The sequence below is a fragment of the Macrobrachium nipponense genome, chromosome 33 (genome assembly GCF_015104395.2).
Source record: "Macrobrachium nipponense isolate FS-2020 chromosome 33, ASM1510439v2, whole genome shotgun sequence".
In the NCBI taxonomy this organism is placed as follows: domain Eukaryota; kingdom Metazoa; phylum Arthropoda; class Malacostraca; order Decapoda; family Palaemonidae; genus Macrobrachium; species Macrobrachium nipponense.
In genome coordinates this window covers 45,603,983-45,631,482 of record NC_087219.1, presented here as the reverse complement: position 1 = coordinate 45,631,482, position 27,500 = coordinate 45,603,983, and the positions used below count along the sequence as shown (strand labels likewise).

At 33.6% G+C, this 27,500-nt stretch overlaps 1 protein-coding gene across 1 annotated transcript in view; it reads right to left on the bottom strand.

The window, feature by feature from the left end:
* Positions 1-14,842: 14,842 nt before the first annotated feature.
* LOC135202743 (uncharacterized) overlaps positions 14,843-27,500 on the bottom strand; it is a 62,638-nt gene continuing 49,980 nt past the window's right edge. The window contains exons 5-7 of the mRNA XM_064232214.1: positions 26,504-26,712; positions 22,131-22,287; positions 14,843-16,738 (exon numbers count right to left, since the gene is read on the bottom strand). Of these exons, the coding sequence (XP_064088284.1) occupies positions 16,668-16,738; positions 22,131-22,287; positions 26,504-26,712 (437 nt within the window). The 3' untranslated portion in view covers positions 14,843-16,667. The remainder of the gene's footprint in view (positions 16,739-22,130; positions 22,288-26,503; positions 26,713-27,500) is intronic.

Below are 27,500 nucleotides of genomic sequence, written 5' to 3'. Positions count from 1 at the left end.
ACTCCCACACACACACACACACACACGAGAGGGAAAGTGGAATAGTGTCACACACCCACACATACACACAGGATGAAGTGGATGGAGAATGGAGGAGTGAAGAGAAAGTTGGTTGATAGGCAGACATTTGAGAGAGAGAGAGAGAGAGAGAGAGAGAATGAAAGGAGGAAGGGATGGCTAGGGAGAGACCTTACCTTTACCTTACAGACCTTACCTCTTGTTCGGGTTGCCCCAGGTCCCTCAGTGTGAGGCACCTCTATGTCTACCAGAGAGTTGCTAGTACATCTTCCGGTATATTTTGCATCTTCCAATCTTGGATGGTCTGGGATGCAGTTTTAGATATTTGTCGAGCTTATTCTTAAACACATCTACGCTCACTCCTGATATATTCCTCAGATGAGCTGGCAACGCATTGAATAGACGCTGCATTATCGATGCTGGTTGGCGTAGTGGATTAATGTCCTGTGTGCTTTCCTTATTTTTCCTGGTATAGTTTTGGGCACTATTAATCTACCTCTGCTTGCTCTTTCTGATATTTTTAGTTCCATGATATTTTCTGCTATTCCTTCTATCTGTTTTCCATGCCTGAATTATCATGTAGCGTTCTCTTCCTTTCCTTTCTAGACTATATAATTTTAAGAATTGTAGTCTTTCCCAGTAGTCTAGGTCCTTAACTTCTTCTATTCTAGCTGTAAAGACCTTTGTACACTCTCTATTTGTGCAATATCCTTTTGATAGTGTGGGTACCATATCATATTGCAATATTCAAGTGGACTACGAACATATGTTTTATAAAGCATAATCATGTGTTCAGCTTTTCTTGTTTTGAAGTGCCGTAACAACATTCCCATTTTGCTTTACATTTTGCCAACAGAGTTGCTATTTTGATCATTGCATAACATGTTCCTATTCATCATCACACCAAGGTCTTTAAACTGCTTCCTTATTTGTGATGGTCTCATTATTAGGTCCCTTATATGCATATAGCTTTCTTTCTCTGTCTCCATAATTTATTGATTCAAATTTATCAGAGTTAAATACCATCCTATTTACCTCTGCCCAATCATATACTTTGTTAAGGTCTCTTTGTAGAGCGTTCCTATCTTCATCACAAGATTTCTCTACTTATTCTTGTGTCATCTGGCGAAACTACATGCACTACCGAATCCTTCACATTATTGTCTATGTCTTCAATCATAATAACAAACAGTATTGCAGCTAACACCGTACCTTGCGGCACACCGGATATTACCTTGACTTCATCCGATTTCTCGTCGTTTGCAATAACTATCTGTTTTCTGTTGTGTAAAAATTCTTTTAACCATCTTCCTACTTTATCCACGATATTGTGTTTTCTAATTTTCTTCGCTAATATATTATGGTCTACTTTATCAAAAGCTTTGCCAATTCTAAATAAACCACATCTGTTTCATTTCCGCTTTTCATATTTTTGAATATGTTCTCACGGTGGACTAACAGTTGGGTTTGTGTACTTTTTCCGGGTACGAAACCATGTTGTCCTTTATTAAACAAATTATTTTTTATTAAATGTTTCATAATATTTTTCTTCATTACCCTTTCATACACTTTCATAATATGTGATGTTAGACTCACAGGCCTATAATTACTTGCCTCTAGTCTTTGATCCACTTTTGAAAGTAGGGGTAATATATGCTAATTTGTGCTCATCATAAATCTTGCCTGTATCTACACTTTGTCTTAATAATATTGCAAGTGGCTTTGCGATAGAATGAACTACTTTCTTTAACAAAATAGCAGGAATTCCATCAGGCCCTGCAGCAGCTCCATTTTTAATTAATTTCATTAATAGCCTGCACAATAATTCAGCTTCATTAATATCTATGTCAGCTAAATATTCACTATTTTCATCCCTTACTTCTATATCATTATCTTCATTATCTATTCTAGGGGTGAATTCTCTCTTATATCGTTCTGCCAGTATGTTGCAAATTTCCTTTTTTTCATTCGTTAATCTCCCTTCAATTCTCAGAGGGCCTATTTCTATTCTTCTTTTATTCATCTTCTTCGCATATGAGTATAATAGTTTGGGTTTTGCTTGTATTTAATAGGGTTTTTTCTTCCAAGTCCCGTTTTTCATTTTCTTTTGATTGTAAATAATCTTTTTGTTCTCCATTTGTCTATCTTTACTTTTTAGTTTCTAAAATTTCCATGCATTTTTTTTTTTTTTTTCTTTTGCAAGACCTTTTTTCCACTTTCTGATTTTCTGGAACAAGATCCTTCTGTCTCTTGGTAATGCATGAATGATGTTTACTTTTCTTCTTCGGTATATATTTTCCACTATTTTCTCCAATATTTTATATAATATCTCCGTATTTACCCTTATGTCATCACTTACGAAAATGTTATCCAATCTTTGTTTAATTCTTCATTAATTTCTGACCATTTTATATTTTTACTGTAGAATTGTATTTTCCATATCCTTGACCATTTTATATTTTTACTAGTAGAAGTTGGTAATTTTCCATATCACTTCCCACTTTTGTTTTTTCATTTCTTGCTTATCTCTATTTTCACTTGCTTTGGAATGAACTGTTAAATTCTATGACATTATGGTCTGAAATATTCGCATTATAAACTATTATTTCTTTAACATAATTCATCTCGTTCACAAATACTAGGTCTAAAGTATTTTTCCTTTCTTTTGTTGGCAGGTGATTTATTTGTTGAATGTTGTATTCTAGTAGCATATCTATAGCTTTTCAAATTGCCTCTTATCTTCTGCACTACTATTACTCTCTTTTTTATATGTATAAGTACAACCACAATCTCCTATTCGTTCTTTCCATTCTACGAAAAGGAAAGTTGAAGTCACCAGATAGGAGAATAGTCCAGTCCTTGTGATTTCTACATATATCATCCAATTTTTCAATTATTAAGTCAAACTCTTTAGTATTAGGAGGTCTATATATTACTATGTTCATCAATTTTTCAGATTCAAATTCTACCGCTATTAGTTCACATTCTGAGTTACTATATTTCTCATATATTTTTCCTTGTTTTTTGTCTTTCCCATATATTGCGGTTCCCCCTTGATTCCTATTTTTTCTATCTGATCTATAAGTTTGGAACCCTTTTATTTGATCATCATTCCCAGTCTCTTGGAATACCAGGTTTCACTTATATTCATTATATCTATTTTCTTTTCATTTTGGGTTAGTTCTTCTAAGTATCTCTATTTTTCTTTTTGAGTTACTCGTAACTAAACCCTGCGCATTCATCATTGCACTATGATGGTTTGCGTGTTTTCTCCTTCATTTAATACTGGTAGTAATAAGGATTTTCCCATGTCTCTTTCCTGTTCTGGTATGTTGTTCTTTTTTTCATTTCCAGAAATTCTGACATTAAAAAATCCAACTTTTTCCATAATATTTGATCTTCCTTCATCATAATTATTAATTTTGTGTCTGAATCTGCAATTTTCTCCGTTTCTGCAATATCCTCTTGCATAATAAATACAGTTATTATCTCTTGAGTAGAATTTCGGAGCTGATGCTTTGAAATTTTTTGCTGACACCTCTGCATATCTCATTGGTGGTTGCTTTTCTCTTTTACCTGATATTCTTGATTTCTCTCTTTATTTGTTTCTTTCTTATTTTGGATTTTATTACTTGGTTGGTTATTTATTTGATTATGATTCATGGCTACAGGGTGCATATATTTGCATTTTTTTGTCGAACTTACATCCTTTTCCTTCTTTTAGGTTTTTACATATTTTTGGATGCAGATCTCTGCAATCATCCCCATATCCATCTAAGTATGCACATTTACCATATATTTCATAGTTTTTGACATATTCTTAGGATGTTTGTAGGAACATCTTTCTCCAAATCTGCAATTCCCTCTTTTCAAAAGGTTGCAGATTTTGTTGTCTTTCTTTGTCTATTTTTTCCTCTTTCCCGTCATTGTATAGATCTGGGTAGAGCCTCTTCGGGATTTGCTTTTCTGTTGTCATATCGTAATTTATTTCTTCGTAGGTATGCTGCTTTATTGCCTCATATGTAGTATCAATGAGTATCTCTGCATCCATACTTTTATCTTGTTCTTTGTTTTCCTTATTTTTTTCTGTCATTTCATTTTTGTTTACTTCTCTTCCGTTTTCCTCTTCTTTCTTTTTCTTCTTCTTCTTCCTCTTCCATCTTCTTCTTTCATCCTCAACTATTTGTACATTCAATCTTGATTTAATAACATTGTCTATCCATGATAGACATGTTGAACAAAAAAATTCTTGTATCTTTTCTCAAATCTTGTATTACTCAGCACACTGGTGGATGGGTCGGAATGTTGCATGCAGCACATTTTCTGATTAGGTTTTGTGGATTGACTATGCTATACCAAACCTTACACAGTTTTGCATGCTTTTGGCATTCTTTTTCCTAATGCATCAATTAGGATATTCACAAGATTCACCTTATTCATTTTCTTTGTCGGAATATGTTGGTTTATGTATATTTTCTTTATGAGTCTCTTGACACTTGTATTTTATTTGGAACTTCTTCAATTATTTTCAAGATGTTTTCATTAGATTTGTTCCAGTTTTGAAGGATTATATCCTTCTAATATATCTATGAATGCTTTTGTATCTTTTGGTTAGGACTGTTGCTGATTTCATAGATGAGAAATGCCAGTTCCCTTCCTGCTACCTCATCGTATTGCGAATCTGCTAAACACGCCAAATTACGCCACCTCTTCCCGCAGTTGGAACTTACTGCCATCTTGTTCTGATTTATAGTATTACACTTGATAAACTAACTTAGAAGACGCTTTATCCTACTATTTTCACACTAATCTTATCACCGATAGTTCACGAACACTTCTAGATATTTCTCAAATTCTAGTCGTATGTTAAACTTGTGATATCTGTTGATTAATCTGACTTCACGCGGGTACGTCTCACCAAGCAAGAGAGAGAGAGAGAGAGAGAGAGAGAGAATGAAAAGAGGAATGGATGGCTAGGGAGAGACTGAGAGAGGTGAAAGGAGAGAGAGGGGGGAGTGAAAGACACCGATAGAGAAAGAGCGAGTTTGAGGGTTAAAATGGAAGACATTGAGAGATAGAGAGAAGAGAGAGAAGCAAGCATATTTGATCAGAAGCACAAATATAGAGAAACAGAAGGGAGTCCTCAATGAATAATAGTCATAGAAATTGTGTTAATATTACCAAGTAAAGAGAAAAAGAGGCGGCAAAAGTGTTATCGGGAATTTTGCCAGCTCGTGAAATTGCGAGCGATAAAATGGCTGCACGAAGTGTAGGGAGAAGTCGGGACCGATAGGAACGAAAATGAAGGAAAATTTGAGATAATGACGTCAGATGGCAAGTTATGTGAGAGAGAGAGAGAGAGAGAGAGAGAGAGAGAACTTTCACGAAACTTTGAAATCAACTGTTGAGATCGTTATTATTTGTGTAACTTGCAATGTTTTAATTATAACAAGTTAATGAAAGTATTAGTATTACTATCATTAGTATTATTATTGCCTTTTATGGAACAAACAATTTTACATAATCTGTAGATTATGTTATATATATTTCTATATGTTAGTAGCATGAATGGTTAACGGAATATAAATTCACATAAATCTGGTCTCGGGTGTTTTGAGAAATGCAAAATAAAGGTAAAACAGTATCGGCCTCTCTCTCTCTCTCTCTCTCTCTCTCTCTCTCTCTCTCTCTCTCTCTCTCGCTTGTTCTTTGAGAATTTTCATGGAATTTTCTTGGGGTAAGGTTTTCTGTAAACTTAATATTTCCAAAAGAATTATGTTAATTCCATTTTAGCTTTGTCTAGAGTTCGTGGTGTTTTATTTTGATTTTTGATCTACCATTACTTAAGAATTGTAATTATCATGGATGACAAGAAGGTAGCCCGTAGATAAAAATAATATTTTTAGACGGATAACGCGGGAAAAGTGAGAGGATTAATAAAAAAATTTCCAGTTTCGTTCTTTCCCATTCCCCTACACTTGTCAGTTGACCTGTATCTCATTTGTCTTTGGTTAAATCTCAGAATCTTTTTTTCCTTCATTTTCGAACTAGTTTTTAGTTTGACTTTCTTGAATCGAATACATGACTCTTTTCAACATTTTTCTTCTATCAAATTATATCTGTTACTGTGCGTGATTTTGTAAACATATCAGGTGGATTTCCTGCAAATCAAGACATAAAAAGGTGTCACATAGCTTCGGAAAACTATTATCAATAAAAAGGTGTCACACAGCTTCGGAAAACTATTATTAATAAAAAGGTGTCACACAGCTTCGGAAAACTATTATTAATAAAAAGGTGTCACACAGCTTCGGAAAACTATTATTAATAAAAAGGTGTCACACAGCTTCGGAAAACTATTATTAATAAAAAGGTGTCACACAGCTTCGGAAAACTATTATTAATTAAAAGGTGTCACACAGCTTCGGAAAACTATTATTAATTAAAAGGTGTCACACAGCTTCGGAAAACTATTAATCATTAAAAGGTGTCACACAGCTTCGGAAAACTATTAATTAAAAGGTGTCACACAGCTTCGGAAAACTATTATTATCAAAACTAATAAGCGGGGCAACAAGTAGTCCCAGATCACATGCCTGGCAGTGTTCTGGGTCAGGGAGCTACAGGCCTACGAGTATAACAGTACCAAGTTGTACCTCCTAACCGTTCGATCGGAATCTGATATCAGAGTCACGGGAGTGCCAGAATTAACAGCTGCGTAAAAATCCGTTTGTTTTCGAATGTAAGGCAAGAAATTTGGTAGAGGTAAATGTAGAAAAAGGGAGGTGAATGCAGTTTAAGGGAAAACGGGGAAGCTATTATAGAAAAAGAACTGGAAATCAGTTAGATATAACGAGAATGGTCACACTTAAGGTTTAGGCCTTCAAGGGCCGAAGAGGTGAAAGCACAAGGAGAATACCAGTTAGTTTCTACCGGAATTAATGGAATTTTCCACCAATTAGTAGACTTAATCACTACTAAATGGAGGCAGAATTTATGACTTTGGAAATGCAGATGAAGATGGGAAGTTCCAGACTTAGGTTATGAATTGTGAGAAGCGTTATTGGATCTAAGACAGTGCAAAGCAAGAAGTAGGGAAGGCTATATATATATATATATATATATATATATATATATATATATATATATATATATATATATATATATATATATATATATAAATTATGTGTATATGTATATACTGTATATAGTTAGTTATATTCAACTTCACTCTCATCTCTTTGCTCAGATCTTCCCTCTTTTTCATATTTTTTTTCTTTTCCTCGTTCCGTAAGGGAGTAAGGACGAGAAACGGCTTTGAAATTAATTATGTTTTGCAAGACACCAGTTACCTAACAAGAGAGGATCATTAGGAATTTTCCCTGTCAGAGAGGAAATATTCATTATGGTGTCTCACGGTCAGTTAATGAACACCCCCTTTTTTTTTTTTTTTTTTTTTTTTTTTTTTTTTTTTTTTTCGAATGGACCGCCGTGAATAAAAGGACCCGAAACCCCTGGAAGAAATTCGAAAAAGAACTATTCACCGATCTGGAATTGAAGGCAGACAAGTTGGAAGCAGAAAATACGCCCCCTTCTGCTCTCTCTCTCTCTCTCTCTCTCTCTCTCTCTCTCTCTCTCTCTCTCTCTCTCTCTCAGACAATACTTTTATTTTTGCGGATGCAGGATCTTTCTTTAGTAAAGTACCATCCATTTCTCTCTCTCTCTCTCTCTCTCTCTCTCTCTCTCTCTCAAACCACACTCTACTTCACTTATTTAATTTTCCGCAGCCTACGAAAATTTTTTAGTCGTTTTCCCTTCTCTCCCGCCTTTTCTCTCACTTGTACACAAATGCAAACTTTATTTCCTCTTGCGCAAAAACTTTTGTGACAATCTCTCTCTCTCTCTCTCTCTCTCTCTCTCTCTCTCTCTCTCTCTCTCTCTCTCTCTCTTATTATTATCTTGTGCTAATTCTTTTTTAGTTGTTCAAGCGAAATCCAATAATCTCTTGTTATTTCTAAGACAACTTTACTTCACGTATTTCCTATCCTGCACCAAAAATATTATCTCTCTCTCTCTCTCTCTCTCTCTCTCTCATCTCTCTCTCTCTCTCACCTACTTCAATTATTTCTTCACCTGTACTGCTGTCCATTATTAAATTGAAGTCCATCTTTCTCTCAGGTGGATCTGTAGACGTAATGGATTTCTTACTAGATTTTTATTCTTTTTATTTCGTTTTTTTGTCCCTAGATCTGTCTCTCTTCTCTCTCTTCTCTCTCTCTCTCTCTCTCGTCTCCATCTCTCATCTCCCCTCTCTCTCACTCTCTCTATATATATATATATATATATATAGAATATATATATATATATATATATATATAATTTTATATATATTAAATGTGCTTGTCTGTGTTCATATACTTACAAAGTTTAAGCAAAATTGTGGAGTAATTGTTTGTGGTTTGTTTGTTTGTTTGTTTGTATGGTGTATTTACGTTGCATGGAACCAGTGGTTATTCAAAAACATGACCAACGGCTTTACGTGACTTCTGAACCACGTCGAGAGTGAACTTCTATCATTCTATCACCTGAAATACACATCTCTCACCCCTCAGTGTAATGCCCGAGAATGGAACTCGCGGCCACTAAGGTGGCAGGCCAAGACCATACCGATCACGCCACTGACGGGCTTGTTTGTGGTTTGTGCTGAAGAAGCTTGCTGATGGGTAGCTATCAAGAATTATATTGTAAGAAGACCTTGTTCCAAAGTTGACACGAGAGTGACTGGGTGGTTTGGTGCTTAAGTATGACTGAGACCATGATTTGATGTTTGTATGATTGCTTAATATTTTTCAGGATGGGGAAATGAGAAAACTAAGAGAAGGGGCAGGTGCATAGGCCAGGAATGGATTTTAAAATGGGTGGGCCTTCTGGGGGGTTGGGGGTTGGGCGGGGAAAGTTTTACCTGGTAATTGTAAAGAGAACCTCCTCAGACTTGTTGAAGTGTCTGTTTGTGTTAGGAGTAAATTGAAAAGCTGTATTAGCAAGAGTAAAGTAGTAAATGTAAATGGAAGCCACAGTGATGAAAAAAATAATATCAGTATTGTTGGATGAAAGTAATAAGTAGTAGAAATGTATAGGTAGATAGATCAGAGGATATTGAGAGCATGACATGTGATAGGACAATAAAAAAAATTGAATAATTTGGATGAAGTTAGAATAAGGATAGAATAAAACCGAGGAAATGGCAGCAAAATGTTGATGAAAAGATGTAGGAATGGCAGAGCCATAATACTGAGATAGATGCCGGTGGCGCAGTAGGTATAAAAGGGTCACTGGGCTACTGATGATCCTTAGTAGGGTAGATTAAAAGCCTTATGTCCTGGAAGTTTCTTGCACAAAGCGTTCATCCCAAAATCGGTAAAGTATAAACGTAGGAGTGACTAGCCTTGTGTTTTTCCAAAGCCACCCTGTAATGGGAGAAATGACATTCATTTATACATAGAATGTGTATATATATGAATGAATATGTGTGTATATACATATACATACTTACATAGATACATATATATGTATATATACTACATATAAAGAATATGTTCCGTCTATCTATTCACTTTTCCATCTCTTAATCTATCTAAGTCTCATTCCATTACTGATGTGGAGCAAAGACATCAGACTTAATGATTTCCATTAAGTCATTAGCATTCCTTGAAGAGAAGCCAACCCATAGAGACTAGGCTCTCTCTCTCTCTCTCTCTCTCTCTCTCTCTCTCTCTCTCACACACACACACACACACACACACTACTTCGAAACTCTGTTAATTTGATCTCGTATTATTACATTTTTCTTTTGAAACTCCTTTCATCGTTACATCTCTCTCTCTCTCTCTCTCTCTCTCTCTCTCTCTCTCTCTCTCTCTCTCAGTTTGAATTTCTGCTTCTCTCTTCCTACCTCTTTTGACTTTTTTTCACGGAACAAAAATCTCTCTCTCTCTCTCTCTCTCTCCTTCCTGGTAGATCCAAGTCAAATTTCTTTACTAAGCTCAAAGAACGCCATTATGGCCTGAATTTTTGTAGTAATGTCATAAAGGTTGAAGATCCCAGAAAGAACAGCGAATAGGGAGGCATTAAGAGTAATTAAAGGTAATTAATCATAATTAATGGTAATTAAGGATAATTATCGCTTCATATTTTCATTGCGCAGTCTCGTGATCTTGAAACGTCAGTATTTTGCTATGGAAGTTATTGTTATTAATGGTAAGTATTTACACTCGTTATTTTTATTATGTGAAAGTTGTAGATTTTTCACGGCGGGTATGGCAAAGATATAAATCTACAACTAGTTGTAGTTAGTAAATAGAATGAAATTCTCTCTCTCTCTCTCTCTCTCTCTCTCTCTCTCTCTCTCTCTATCTCTTCTCTCTCTCTCTCTCTATATATATATATATATATATATATATATATATATATATATATATATATATATATATATATATATATATATAACTGCTATATAACAGCTTATCTTGAAAAATGACGACTAGATGAGATTAATCTAGAGTCCTGGACAGTCTGCCCTCGTCAACTAATTTCATTGTAATCTGTTCACACCTTTTAAGTGGACTAAATGTTTCCAGGTTAGTCGATATAGTCAATATGGGCCCCAAGGTCAAAAGAACTTTAATTGAAGCCTAAAGATCAACTGAAATGAGTTGAAACACAAGGGTCAATGCAGGTAAACAATCGGTAGACTTCCTATGCATGTGAACTATAATTAAAATATATGTCGTATGTAACTATATATATATATATATATATATATATATATATATATATATATATATATATATATATATATATATATCGAGCTACAATGTCCTTTAATATCTAATTCGCTCTACCGTCGGAAGGAATTATATTTTCATATATGCTTAACCGAAGGGGAATTTTTTTTCTCGATAATAGATTTACCTGTACTTGGGCGCGAACGCAGGTACATTATAAATCCAGGGACCGTCAGTGGAAGCGATACCACCCAACCGCGAGAGACTTAAAGGTATATGTCGTCTCTCACCTCAAATACTTTCTCGCGCTGAAGTATTCGTTGGTTTGGAGACAACATCAACCCGCCTCGACTCCGGTAGTTAAGTAGCGCTTTTGACAACACGTAGCATTTTACATAAGTCATATCACATTACCGTGATTCATATACATATATCGAGCTACAATGTCCTCCTTTAATATCTAATTCCGAGGTAGAGCGAATTAGATATTAAAGGACATTGTAGCTCGATATATGTATATGAATCACGGTGAATGTGATATGACTTATATATATATATATATATATATATATATATATATATATATATATATATATATATATATATAATATATATATATATGTGTGTGTGTGTGTGTGTGTGTGTGTGTGTGTGTGTACAGTATTCGCGTTCTTTAGGGTTAGATACAATACCCATATCCTTTTCTAATCGTGGCGTTACTCACCCGAGTCAGCTAACCACCAGAGCACCTACTTGACTGCATAGGTCACCAGGGGTACATCGATCTTTTTCCGTAAAGTTGTCCGTAGAAGTTTCCACCCCACATCGTGGGATCAATCTCAGGTCTCCCGCTTTTGAGAGGATGTTTTTAAAATGGAGCCACGGGAAACGGTTACGGGACAGGCAGACAGGCAGAAACAATTACAAGACAGACAGACAGACAGATAGAAAGAAATATTAGAAGACAGACAGATAAACAAAAGCAATCACAAGGCAGACAGGTAGTAACGATTACAAGAGCGGCAAACAAACAGAAACAGTTACAAGACAGAGAGACAGATAGAAAGAAATATCTACCATACGGGCAGACAAGAAGAACCAGTGACAAGACTGATAGTCAGAAAGAAATAATTACAAGACAGACAGACATACAGGGAAGAAATATTTACAATACAGACTGACAAACAGAAGCAATTAGAAGGCAGCCACGCAGAATTAATTACAATACAGAACGACAGGAAGGACATATTTACAATACAGACTGACAGACAAGCAATTACATGGCATTCACAGAAATAATTACAATACAGACAATTAGGAAGGAAATATTTATAATACAGACTGACAGACAGAAGCAATTGCAAGGCAGACACAGAAATATTTACAATATAGTCAGACAAGAAGGATATATTCACAAAACAGACTGACAGACAGAAGCAATTACAAGGCAGACACACAAATAATTACAATACAGACAGACAGGAAGGAAATATTTATAATACAGACTGACGGACAGAAGCAATTACAAGGCTAACACGCAGAAAATAATTACAATAGACAGGAACAATGACAAGACAGACAGAGTTATTTGTATGTATTCAAGGCTCCAAACAAAACTAACCAATTCTGTCACTGATACCTTGAATTTTCGTCTCTGGCCAAACCACTGTAACTATCCACTCCGTCCCTCGAAGAGGTTTTGAATTAAGTATCCTTTATAGGCCTTTGCCCGTTTAATAGTCAGTTTTAGGATTCATTTGACACTTTCACCCCCTTTTCATAGTCAATAAAGAAGTTTGTAAATCACACTCGATACCTGTTCTGCCCGTTTAACTATGAATTAATCCATTTTAAGACTTCATCTACCTATTAACCTGTTTACGAGGCGTTGAAGGAGGTTACAAGTCAGCCTTTAAATTTTCACAATAAGGTACAGTTTTCGAGTTTTTTTTTTTAAGACTATGATGAAAAAAGTTTCCTTGGCGTTCCATACTCTTGACAAGATGAATATTAAATATTTTTCCATAGCCTCCACTTATTCCAGGAGGTGGATTCATCGATAGAACTTTTCAGAACATTTTAGTCGATATTTTCCTGCTTCTAAAAATTAATGAACGCGTCTCTCTGCTCTATAACTCTTGAATATATATATATATATATATATATATATATATATATATATCTATATATCTATATATATATATATATATATTATATATTTATATGTGTGTGTATACATATATATGGTTTATTTATATATATATATGTACAGTATATATATTATATATATGTATATATATATACTATATATATATATATTATATATTTTATATGTGTGTGTATACATATATATATGTTTATATATATATATATATATATATATATATATATATATATATATATATATGTGTGTGTATACATATATATATGTTTTTATATATATATATATATATATATATATATATATATATATATATATATATATATATATATATATATATATATAACATTGACATTTGCATAGACGTTGATATAAAGCCAAAAGAAATCTCGTTTAATATATCAAGTTCGCTGCACCTAAGGAGTAACTGACACCCAAGGGGAATCCTTAATTACTTAGTGGGAAATTTATTTCCATCCTTCCATGGGGCTCCCGGGGGTCCCTATTATTAATTAACCCTCGCCTGGACATGATTAAACTCGTGAGATAAAAAGAAGAAGACTTAGTGAGTAACGAAAGAGAGGAAAGCAAAAAACAAATTATTTTTGCTGTACTCTCTCGTAGTGTCTTGACAACTGAATGGAGCCATACTACCTGAATTTATTTGCTGTGTACATTCGTCTGAGTGAAGGAACTTATATATATATACTATATATATATATATATATATATATATATATATTATATATAATATATAATGTGTGTGTGACTGGTAAAAATGTCCTGTTACAACAGAATTCCATCTAATAAAAGGAGCCCATACAAACGCCAAAATATAGAAAGTATGGTATACTATAATTCAGAGACTGCAGTGTTTGAAATATAGTACTTGTTTTCTATATTTTGGCGTTTTTATGGGCCTTTTATTTTATTAAATTATTATTATTATTATTATATTATTATTATTATTATTATTTATTATTATTATTATTATTATAATATAATGATAATATATGTGTATCATAACATGTATAATAATATTATATAATAATATAATATAAATAATATATATATAATATTGTATAATAATATATATTATGTTATATATAATGTATATAATATATTATACATAATATATAAATAATAATTATATATATATATATATATATATATATATACCATTATATTATAACATATAGTAATATTTATATATAAAATAATATACATAATTATGTTAATATATAGTAATATAATATATGGTATAATATGATATTATAATATATATTTAATATAAATATATAGGTATATATATAATATATCTTTTATTATTATTATTATTATTATTATTATTATTATTAATTTTTTTTTATTAATATATAATATATATTGTATATATATGTGTATATATATGTATATATATGTAATATATTTTATATTAATATATATTATTATAATATAAAATATTATAATATAGTATATGTATTAATATGTTTATATAAAATTATATATATAATATATATACATATTTAGTACTATTAGTATATTATAATATATTAAATATATTATATATTTAATTTTATATTATATGTATTATATATGTTATATATTATATTTATATATTATATTTATTATTAATTATTATATATTAATATTTTTGTTTTATTATATATATATATATTATATATAATATAATATTAATATATATATGTATATATATATTTATTCTGTATTCGTACGTACATGCCTTCATAAGAAATTATTACAAAGACATCTCTTATTTACATACTTCCCGCATCGATGGGACATAAAAAAACAACGAAGCAGTTTTAGAATTCATTTTATTATATATATATTTTTTTTGAACAGAAACATTGGCTAATTCTAGTTCTTTTCTTTTTGATTTTCTATGTAACCAATGTTGGCCTCGGTGGAAAAATGACGTGATCCGTTTCCAAGTCCAGGAACACAAGCACCATTCCGGGATTGTATGACAAACCCGGTGAATAATGTAGGAAAATATTGGTAATGGTAAATATATCCAACTGGAAGACTGATCGTTAGTAAAAAAACTGAAAACAAATGTGACGTGTGTAGCGCATTCTATGTCTAAGGAACACGAAGATCTACGCATTTTCTCTTTCACACAAGATCTCTGTAGAGTGATGTCTTGAAGTTTTTATACGTCAAATTAAGCTCCTTTAGCTCGAGCCATATTGGGTAACGGAATAGTCATTTGAATATATTTTGCAGATTTTTTTATTCACCAGATTTAAACTCCTTTAACCCTGTGACATTATTACCTGTATTGCCAAAAAAAGGTACATTTCCGTAAAGAAATAATTGATTTACTTAAAGATAGACTGCATGAGCAGTCCCGTGTCATTTTTCTTGCCCAGGCTTGATTGAAAGCACGAACAAAGACATATTGGCTTCACCTAGAAAAGAAAGTCATTCGTCTTTATGGTGGAGGATGTGGAAAAAAGAGGAAATTACTGCAGCTTCAGTAACGTATCATTCTTTATATTTATGATGACCAGACGTTTGTTGATTAATAAAATAAATAAATAAATAAATAAATTACTAAAATTGCGCAAGAGGCCGTTTTTTTTAAGGGATGCTGACATCTACACACGAAGTTTGACGTCGTAGTATTTACCTCTTAATATTTTGATTGTAGGATTTGTTGGATTATCCGACTTGATTAGGATTATCTTACTGCTTATCATTACATTTGCCAGCACGACAGCTCAAGAAACACATTGTACATGAATCTGTGGTCGCATGTTTAAACATTTGGAGAACAATCAAAGAAAATGATCCTTCAATTTTGGCGAGAATCAAGAGCTTTTGATAATAGACCAGGTTTTAGTTATGTGACCTGTCTTCCCTGTTTATATTAGTCTGTCGAATTAATTGAAAGAAATAAAAACGAAACTGAAATCACTGAAATTCTCCCAAGATAATCAAACCATTTGCAAGGTATGCTTCTTCGCAGACGTTGAAAATTTATTCAGAACTAATGGGTGGAGTTATTCTTTCACTTAATTCGCGCCAAAAGAGGACTAGATTGTGACTCATGTGAATAAGCTTATGCAATTACATAGAGAAAAAAAATTAACATACATATTACATGAGCATTCACGAAGCTGCTTCGCTGGATTATCGTTATCTTTGTGTTGAAATTCTAAATGGGTGTAGAGAGAGTTCTGTACGCTCACAGTTGACTTATTATTAACGAGTTCACAGGTTTTGTTTTCACGCTTCTCCACCTGTATATGTAGCACTCATCACCTTCCGGGTACAGTTTTCAATTGTCAATTCAGTATAGAAGTACTTGTAAGCCTCTGAACAATTTTCCCCTCTCTGTAATTCATGTAAATTTACAGCTTCCCATTCAGTACTGCAGCAGATTACTGCTTAATTTTTTTTCTGTACTGTGTGTGTGGCTGACTGAAGATGTTTGCTCGTCACCAGTATGCAGCATAATACACATTCAAAATGTCTTTGCTGTGCAGCTGACTTCGGATTTTCTACTTACCATTCAGCATTTAGCGCAATAAAACTTCAAGATGTTATTTTTATGATATAATTGGCCGTATGTTTTCAACCTTTTAACCAATACTTCCCATTGATTTTCCTTGTTCGTTATCTCGGCGTCACAAGCGAGATTCTGTCATATGTTTCCAGCAGACGCTCGGGGTATGCTACAGTCCTTTCCAAAGGAGAAACCCTGCCGAGACAAAGACCACGGACATGCGTGATCTTATGGAAGATCCTGTAGGAAGAAAAAGCTTCGTATAATGACATATATATTACAAATACGTATATATATATATATATATATATATATATATATATATATATATATATATATATATAACTTTGTTTAGTATACCAGGAAAGGTGTATGATAGTATTTAGGTAGAAAAGGTAAGTCAAATTTCAGAAGCTTTGACAGGTTAAGAATAGTATGAGTTGAAATATAGAGTAGGTTTATGGATCAAGTGATTGTTATTTAATAGTTAAACGACGAGTATAAAAGTAAATGGTAATAGATGTAGGAGGGCAGATAAAGGCGCAGTGAAATATGGAGATGTAGAGAAAAGTGATAAAATGGGTGTAGGGGGAAAGGATGGATTGAAATGTTTTGCGATGGTTAGGTCACGTGGAAAATGGATGATGATAAATTGATGAGAAGCTTACACAGTTCTGAAGTGGTCGGTGGAAGAAGGAGAAGAAGACTTTGAAAGGAGTGGGTAGATGGAGTGAAAGGGGTTTTGAAAAGGACAGGCTTCAACATCCATGAAAAGAGAGAGTGCGTGCAAGGTAGAAGTGAATGGTATATATATATCAGCATTGATTCTTTTCCCCTAACAAGGGCTGGTTGACTGGTGTAGGTAGGACAGTAATCGCTACCTCATTCACACTTTACATTGCTGAATCGTGGATGAAACCCATATTCAGAAAACTTCCTCAACAAAAGCTCCCTCATACACCTCTACGTAGAAGCTTCATCGTCTGTGCATCAAATCTCTCCGCACACACTGTACCTTAATCTTACATGAACTGTCTCACCTCCACATTGCTTCTGTGTCCAAATATGCCACTTGATTTTTTTTCTTCTTTTTTTCTAAACTTCTCTCAATACCATTTCATAACAAACACTACTTTTCTAAACCCACACTGTTCATCTCCTATCAGTCGTCTTTTCTGTTCTTTAGCGCCCATCTTAGAAGGTTAGGAAAAAGAAAGGAAATCTGGCTAAAGATGATAATAATCAGAAAATACTGAAGCAGATTTAGAATGACAAAGCTGGCCAGAGGGGGAAAAAAGTCACTATAAAGATTTGAATGTACTTTTAAGATTCTGCCATAATTTAAAAGTCTAACAAAGGTATGCAGACCAAATCAATTAGAGCTGGACCATTTGATGAAGGAGGCACTCACCGTGTAAACATTATCAAAAGTTTGTGAGTTTTCTTCAGTATATTTTAAGTTTTTTTTTCTTCTCCGAGGGAGATAACGCTCCATAAATGATATCGGTCATTAGAACTTTAGCTTGACCCTACTTTGTTTTAAAAAATGAAAAATTTTCCGCTCGTGGGAGTCATTTCTAATACTACTTCGCCCCGCCCCCCACCCGCCTCTTCTCTCTCTCTCTCTCTCTCTCTCTCTCTCTCTCTCTCTCTCTTCGAAAAGTTATAACACTTTTCTCTCTCATACTCTCGCTCTTGGATTATTATAACTCTCTCTCTCTCTCTCTCTCTCTCTCTCTCTCTCTCTCTCTCTCTTTGTCTTCGAAAAGTTATAACACTTTCTCCCTCATACTCTCGCTCTTGGAAAAGTTATTATAACTCTCTCTCTCTCTCTCTCTCTCTCTCTCTCTCTCTCTCTCTCTCTCTCTGGGAAAAGTTATAACACTTTTTCTCTCACAGAAATGTTATATAACACTCTCTCTCCTCTCTCCCTCTCTCTCGCTCTCTCTCTCTTTGTCTTCAAAAAGTCATAACTCTCTCTCTCTCTCTCTCTCTCTCTCTCTCTCTCTCTCTTCCCTCCAGCTTACTGTCATGTCTCCACTCACACTCCATCTGTCGCAAATCATCGGCTGATTTCCAGACAAGGGTCATATACGGCGAATTTGAGTCCCTTCCCTCCGCGAATACGTCTTTCCTCCATTTTCTGTCCGAATTTATTGTCTACGTAGAAACAATATCCTCAATTCAGGTATTGTCGCTGAAGACTTCGGTGGACTTGAATTTATGTCCGGGCTTTCTGTCGAGAATTATAGCTGCGACGTGTTTTGCATTCTCAAGTGTGTGTATATATTATATACATATATATATATATATATATATATATATATATATATATATATATATTAGGAAATATTTACCAGTAGCTGTTATATATATACAAATGATGATCATGTGGTCGCTTAGCACAGAAACTACCATTTTTTTCTCAATGAATAGTTACAATACTAGTAAAATTAATTGATAAATAATACAGAAAGTTCAACAGGAAACCGCCACACTCCTATAACTACGGATCATGTTTGTACGTACACAATCACATTAAGTGTGTATGTATGTATGTATGTATGTATGATACATACATACATACATATATATATATATATATATATATATATATATATATATATATATATATATATATATATTCAGTTTTCCTAACCCACAGCTGTGTCGACTGGTGGCATTACGTCGACTGCATACCATGTGTGTTGCAAATGTGGTCTCATTTCTCTAAGACACACATACATGTGTGTATATATACACACAAACATATATACATACGTACATACATACATACATACATACACACTTAATGTGAATGTGTACGTATAAACATGATCCGTAGTTATAGGAGTGTAGCGGTTTCCTGTTGAACTTTCTGTATTATTTATCAATTAATTTTACTAGTATTGTAACTATCATTGAGAAAAAAATGGCTAGTTTCTGTGCTAAGCGACCACATGATCATCATTTGTATTTATATAACAGCTACTGATAAATATTTCCTAATAATTGATGCTTTCGCGTTTAGTAGAAGAATCGTTAAAGCTTTCACATCTCATTACCTTTTGATTTTTGGAAATGTCATCGACAATTACGTTTCGTGTGCCACAGTAATGTGCTGTACATTTTCCTGTTTGAACAATTATGAGTCTGACAAAAGTTGTACCACATCATGACTCTGCACTTTCGATGATTGAAATGACATTTCCCGAGTTATGATAACGTCATTGGTGATAATAGAGATGACTATATATACATCTATGTTATAAAGCTGTGTTCCATAGGAGGGCAGCGTCATCGGAGCACCTCATGAGGTAGTTCCTTGCTGGACTAGTGGTTTTCGCGCTCGGCTACCAATTCGGTGGTCCGAAGTACGATTCTCGGCTCGGCCTACGCGGAATCAGAGGAATTTATTTTTGGTAATAGGAATTCTTTTCTCGATGTAATGTGGTTCGGATCCTACAATAAGTTGTAGGCCCCTTTGCTAGATGACCAACTGGCTCCTAGCCACGTAAAAATATCTAATCCTTTGGGCCAGCCCTAGGAGAGCTGTTAATCAGCACAGTGGTCTGGTAAAACTAAGATATACTTAACCTCATGCGGTGCACTGCAGGCATTGCTTAAGGTTCTTTGCATCGCCCCTTCGATCCCTATCTGCAACCCCTTTTACTCTACCTCGGTTCGTATTCTCTTTCTTCCAAATAACTTCCCATCTCTCGTAGTAATTGATTCATACTGCAACTGCGAGGTTTTCCTCCTGTTACACCTTTCAAACCTCTTTACAGTTAATTGCCGTGTCAGCGCTGAATGACCTCGTAGGTCCCAGCGCTTGGCATTTGGCCTAAATTTCATATTCTGTTCTTATTCTATGAAATCATGAGAAGCTCAGTCGGACAACTGTTATTCGGCAACGATTTAAGAATGATTTTCCTCAGCAAGATTTTAGCGTTGATAGAAAACGATCGTAGTCGTATAGGCCTATAGATATGATAAAAGAGCTATGATACTACATAAGAAAATGTTGTTAATATTAAATCCAAGTAAATGGGGCCATAGTGGTAAAGAATATTATAATGATAATAATGACGACAGTCACGAACAGTCGTGACATAATACTACAACAGAGAAATCGCTGTTCATGATCTTTATAGTGGCGATGATAATGACAGCTACAATGATGAAAGTTATACCATTGAAGGTTGGAGTAGGCGGTTATTAAGAGTGACAGTGGCATGATGATGATGATGATGATAATGTTTATGATTAAAAATGAAATGTTTTTGATAATAGTTATGAACAATGATGAAAGTGAAGTTTAGTTTTATCGATGAGTATTGATGATAGTGATGTACTGTGATGAAAATGAAGTTTAGTTTTATCGATGAGTATTGATGATAGTGATGTACAGTGATGAAAATAAAATTTAATTATATTGATTAGTATTGGTGATAGTGATGTACAGTGATGAAAGTGGTTTAATTGTATTGTTTAGTTATGGTAATAAGGTTGGCGTATGAATGATAATTTTGTGTTGAAGATAATGATTTCAAAGATGGTGATAATAGTAAAGATTGTAATGATGCAAAATATTCTAACCATAACTAATATAATAATATAATAGAGATGATAAAAATGATAGTGGTGGTTATATAACTGTCCACGAATGAACATCGGTCATTCAAAATATTATATATTTTTTAAATTATCTATGACAAGCGTATTATTCTGATGAAGCTGATTAACGCTGAATTCATGATAATGATAATAATGATTGTGATGAAGGCATTGCTACCATATAATGCTTGATGGTGACCGTTCATGCTATGATGATGACAGTAATCACGATAATGATAAGTAATAATATTGTTAGACATTTTCAGTAACGAAGACGATGAATAGTGATGGTAACTGATGTAATGACTGAGAACAACAATGGCATTATGCGATACTGATCATCATGAGAAATATGATGAATGAATAGTGATGAAAGCAGATATTATGGTAAATAAAAAATGTCATAATGCGATGATGATCACAATGAGAAAGGCGATGAATAATGATGATGATGATGATCAGAGATGTTATAACAAAAAGAAAAGCATTGTCATAATGCCGTGATGATCATAATAAGAAATGTGATGAATAGTGATGATAACAGATAGTATGACAAAGAGAAAGCGCCTGTTATGACAAACAGAAAAGCATTGCCATAATGCGATAATGATCACACAATGAGAAATATGATGAATAGTGATAATGACATAGTATGACACAGAAAAAGTGCAGTAATGTGATAATAATCATATTGAGAAAGGCATTGAATAGTGATGATGCCAGGTGATGTCATGACAGTGAGAATAGAAATGCCATAATGCGATAAAAAAATATGATGAATAGTGATGATAACAGATAGTATGACAAAGAAAAAGTGCAGTAATGTGATAATGATCACAATGAGAAAAGCGTTGAATAGTGATGATCACAAATGTCATGAAAGCGAGGATAACAATAGGCATTGAATAGTGATGATAACAAATGTCATGACAGCGAGGATAACAATGCGATAATGATTATGATGAGAAATATGATGAGGACAAGCTTGGCTCCATCGTAACTTTGGAGACTTAACCTGAAGAGAACCAGCCAAAACCCGCCGGCTGCGGTTGGGCCGCGTTGATAAGGGTGACGTTGGTCATTTTGTGATAGATGACCGACAGCCTGGCGTCGCAGGTGATGACGATGGCCCCTCTCTGAAAGGATGACTCCGTGACCTTGAAGGTTAGCTCCTGTTGGGAAGATAGTGGTGGAAGTTCAGAAGTCCGTTCCTTGTGTGAGGAGATAGTTAGGTTTTAAGGGTCATCTCTGGTCAGGAAGAAGTATTGGAGGTTGAAAGGTCGTTCCCTAGTGTAAAGAAATAGGCTTTAAAGGTCAGTCACTGTTGAAAAGAAATTATTGGAGGTTCAAAGGTCGGTTCCTAGTGTAAAGAAATGGGCTTTATAGGTCAGTCACTGTTGAAAAGAAATTATTGGAGGTTCAAAGGTCTGTTTCTAGTGTAAAGAAATAGGCTTCATAGGTCAGTAACTGTTGGAAATGAATTATTGGAGGTTCAAAGGTCGGTTACTAGAGTAAAGAAATAGACTTTATAGGTCAGTCACTGTTGGAAATGAATTATTGGAGGTTCAAAGGTCGGTTCCTGTTTAGTATAAATTACTGGAAGTTCAAAGGCCAATCCCTAGTGTTAGGAAACAGGTTTGAAAGGTGGGGTCCGGTTGGAAAGAAATGTTCAGCTTTTGAATGTCAGTTTCTCAGTGAAAACGGTATAAAATTAGATTCTGGTAAACAAAAGATCAACGTATATGGGAAAAAATAGACGCCTGTTTAAGGTCGGATTCTTTTATTCAGAGTTAAAATGTGCGACCTTTGTGAAGAATTGATGTCGTTGTAGGTTTGACAATTTTTGAAATAGGGAAATTGTCTTAATGTTGATTATAACAGAAAAATGGATGGTTTAAAATGAGATCCCGATTAAATTAGACTTTTGATGGCCTACTACTTTTGAGTAATGAGACTGTTCAAGATCTTAAGAAATATTTTTTGACTCGTAGGAATAATTTGGAGTGTCAGATTACCGAGAAACGTTCAGATTAAGCCACCCTCCTCTCTTAAACTAGACAGATGATGGCAAAAAGGGCCATAAATTGACGGACAAAACCAGACTCAAGGGAAGAATGGAAGCATCATCATTAGCTTTATAGAAAGAAGTTTGGGTAACGCGAATGCAGGTATCAGAAACAGGCATCTAAGAGCAGTGAGCACAGCTGGGTAACGCGGGTGCAGATATCAGAAACAGGCATCTAAGAGCAGTGAGCACAACAAAAACAAACACATATTAACATTATCTCCCTTTAAAAATAATCGAGAGGCGAAAGTCATTATTTCTGTTGAAAAACACAGCTACTGCAAAGAGGACATATTAATTTAAAGGTCATTTCTTGACAATGAAAGGGACAGACAATGCTTCAAAACATGTTACAATTGCATTGATTGATTTTGTTTGACTTTTAAGGTTTACATGTGAAACTGCAGCTATAAATCTGGGCAATTTTTTAAACATAACTGTGGGTAGCTTGAAGATAGTTTGTGTATAGAGTGATTTTTTTAAAAGGTAATTTGTTGTGTTAAGAAGAAAACGACTGTGATTAAATTTCAAAAGAATGTTTCGTTTAAGTTTGTCAAAAGCAGAAAATATTTCGTTTAAAATTCATGTCTTCATGAAAAACGAGTAAAAATTTTAAGGTTGTCTGTAAAACGTTGTTTATAGATCATCAGAGAAGGAAAAATTATACAAATTACTGGTAAATATAGTTGATACAACCGACAACTTAGAGAAGGGACAAGAATGGCATTGGGTTTATAACTGCCATTATATATATTTGGTTTCATATTTGTGGAGCGTCAAAGGCGAGAAGCTGAATGGATTAAAAACACTCAATTTTACTATAACTCCCTAACCTTCGTATTTTCATGTCTGCGAACGTCAACAATTTTATTGTAACTCTCTAACCTTGGTATTTTCATGTCTGCGAACGTCAACAATTTTATTATAACTCTCTAACCTTGGTATTTTCATGTCTGCGAACGTCAACAATTTTATTATAACTCTCTAACCTTCGTATTTTCATGTCTGAAATGATAGATTTACATATATATATATATATATATATAATTATATATATATATATATATATATATATATATATACTATTATATATATATATATATATATATAGTATATATATATATATCGTAATGAATAATCGTGATCTCATTTAGTTTTATCTTGAATGTCCTTTATATGCATAAGCTTCGTTACGTCATTCAGTGTTTTCATTGATTCCGAAAGAACAGCACGAGTACATCATTACACTGAGAACGGCTCTTTAAATTACTGATGGATGGCAACACACAGTGAATAACTATTTTATTGTCTTCTGTAGCATTTAGATATATTTAGTATTGATTGGGCGCTCAGTCGTAATTAGCGATCGTGTAAACATATAACAAAGTCTATAATTAGCCACATGTCACAAACAGCAATTACTTATCACGGTAGAGGTGGGCTGATATCGATTCTAAGTCCAAGTCCTGAATTCATCAGGCATTTGCAGCAGACTCCATACCAACGTGTACCTCTCTTGATGGCTCAGTGATTCAAAGTCACTGTACATCGTTGTTTATCGACCAGGGAGCGGTTCTAATCCCTTTGACGACGAAGCACTACTCAATTGTACGAGCAGTTCCTCTTGGGTATAAGTTATTCCAAATTTATAGTGAATTGGATATTAAGCGATATAATACATACCATACATATATTATATATATATATTATATATATATATTATATATATATATGTATATATTGTATATATATGTGTATATATAATATATATATATATATATATATATATATAGTGTAAAGCTGTGTATACACTAGAATATATATATATATATATATATCTATATATATTTATATATATATATATTATATATATATTATATATGTATTATAATGTGTAATATATATATATATATATATATATATATATATATATGAGTATATATATAGTGTAAAGCGGTGTATACACTATATATATATATTATATATATAATATATATATATATATATATATATATAGTGTAAAAGCTGGTATACATAAAGGTAATGCCACGTAGGAAAATGAAAGGCGAGTACTGCCCAATCTTTCGGTCTTAACGACTCTTTACTAAAGGCAAACGACCCTTTACTAAAGGCAAGACTTAAGTAAATGGTTCGTTAAGACCGAAAGATCTCGTCAGTTCTCGTCTTTTCATTTTCCACCGTGGCATTACCTTTATGTATGCACAGCTTTACACTATTTATATATATATATATATATATATATATATATATATATATATATATATATATATATATATATACATATATATATATATATATATATATATATATATATTATGATATGTCTGTGTGTCTTGTGAATTTCTGGTTTCTCAGAATTCTGGCCAGTGAACTGAGTTTATGTATATGTTAAGATGCTCACAGACACATTTTTGAAGGTCCAGAGGCGTACTGTACAGAATTCTTGTTGCTTTCAGGCACCTGTTTTGTTTTTCATTTGGTCACAGGGATTCGGTACAATTCTGGCTAATCACAATACCCTGTGTGGATTATTGTTTGCTGATAGATCCCGGTACAGAATTCATTCATCTCACAGACACCTTTAAAATCCCTGCTACCTATTCAGCCCTGCATAGTATTCTTAGCACTCACAGAGGCCTGTATGGAATTCTGGTTACTCAGAGCATTTTGAATGGAATTTGGGCCGTATACTAAGACCTATATTCGAATTACGTACTGAAAAGGTCTTGAATAGAATTTTGCCTACTTGGTAACTGGCACAGAAGTCTTTAAATTCATAGAGCCTATGCTCTGTTTTTTTCCATCTGTCCATCCGCCTGTGGTGTTTTTGTATGGTAACACTGCGTCCCGGGCTTTAGATAGTTACATTCAGCTTACATTCAACGATTTTAATAATATCCTATTTCTAATATTAACGGTGTAATTCGCTTACAGTAAATTATTAAAACACTGTTCAGTTAAAAATGTACACCCAGATATCCTTTTATTTACCTAAAACTTACACATAGCGTAACTATCTAAAGCCCGGGACGCAGTGTTACCATACAAAAACACCACAGGTGGATGGACAGATGAAAAAAAACAGAGTATAGTATGGAATGCCGGTTGTTCCTGAAGCCATATAAAGGATTTCTGCTGCCCACTGGTACTTGAAATGTCTTATCTATAGATAGAAAAATATATAGAACACCGGTTTTTTCTCAGAACCTATGTAGAATTCTGTCAACTGGAAGAAATGTCTTCAATTACTTCTTTTTAGAATTCGAACTCTATAAATCCTTTGTAGAATTCTTCTTACTCACAGATATCTGTATTCTTCTGCCCTTGTCGTCACTCTGTGCGCTGGGTATGATGCTCACGTGGCCGGGCGGCTCTTGGTAATTAATGTACCACGTGATGGTCACGTCCGGGTACGACGGACCCACTAGACATCGGGTCCTTATGATGTCTCCCGGTCTCACCCGGCTGGAGTCGGATATGCCGTGGATCTCCGGACCCCATATTGGAATGTCTGGTAGGAAAGACAGTAATAATAATAATAATAATAATAATAATAATAATAATATAATAATAATAATAATAATAATAATAATAATAATAATAATAATAATAATAATATTTTATTAAAAGTGATTGCTGCTTCAGCTGCATTAATTTTATAAAGGTTTTTCTCTATTTTTCTAATTAAAATAGAGAAGAACCTTTATAAAATTAATGCAGCTGAGGCAGCAATCACTTTTAATAAAACATGTTTAAAAGGGGTTTACTTCCAGCATATATATAATAATAATAATAATAATAATAATAATAATAATAATAATAATAATAATGTAATAATAATATAATAATAATAATAATATAATAATAATAATAATAATAATAATAATAATAATAGTGTTGAAGTAAAATATAAAAGCACAATTGCCCATCTTTCACCTCTGCCCAATCTCGCTCAGCTTTCCTCTTCACATATCTTTTCAAGATTAAATATTTTGAATGACTACCCTGTTCCACTCACCCTCCCCTAAATAACGTATACCTTTCGAATCTTAAGAGTATTGTGTTAAGTTGTGGTGTCAAGAGTTTGGTTATTTAATGTCTTAGTTAATTTAAAAGTCTCCTCTTGTATGTATAATAATCACTATTTGCGAAAGAGGATTAAGTATATTGGAAATATTGTCATTGGTCACTATTTACGAAAGACAATTAGGTATATACGTAAAATATTGTCAATCACAATAAAGCCTCGGAAACTCTCATATAGGGGCGTGTCCTGTATAGGTAACCTCTCCCCCCCCC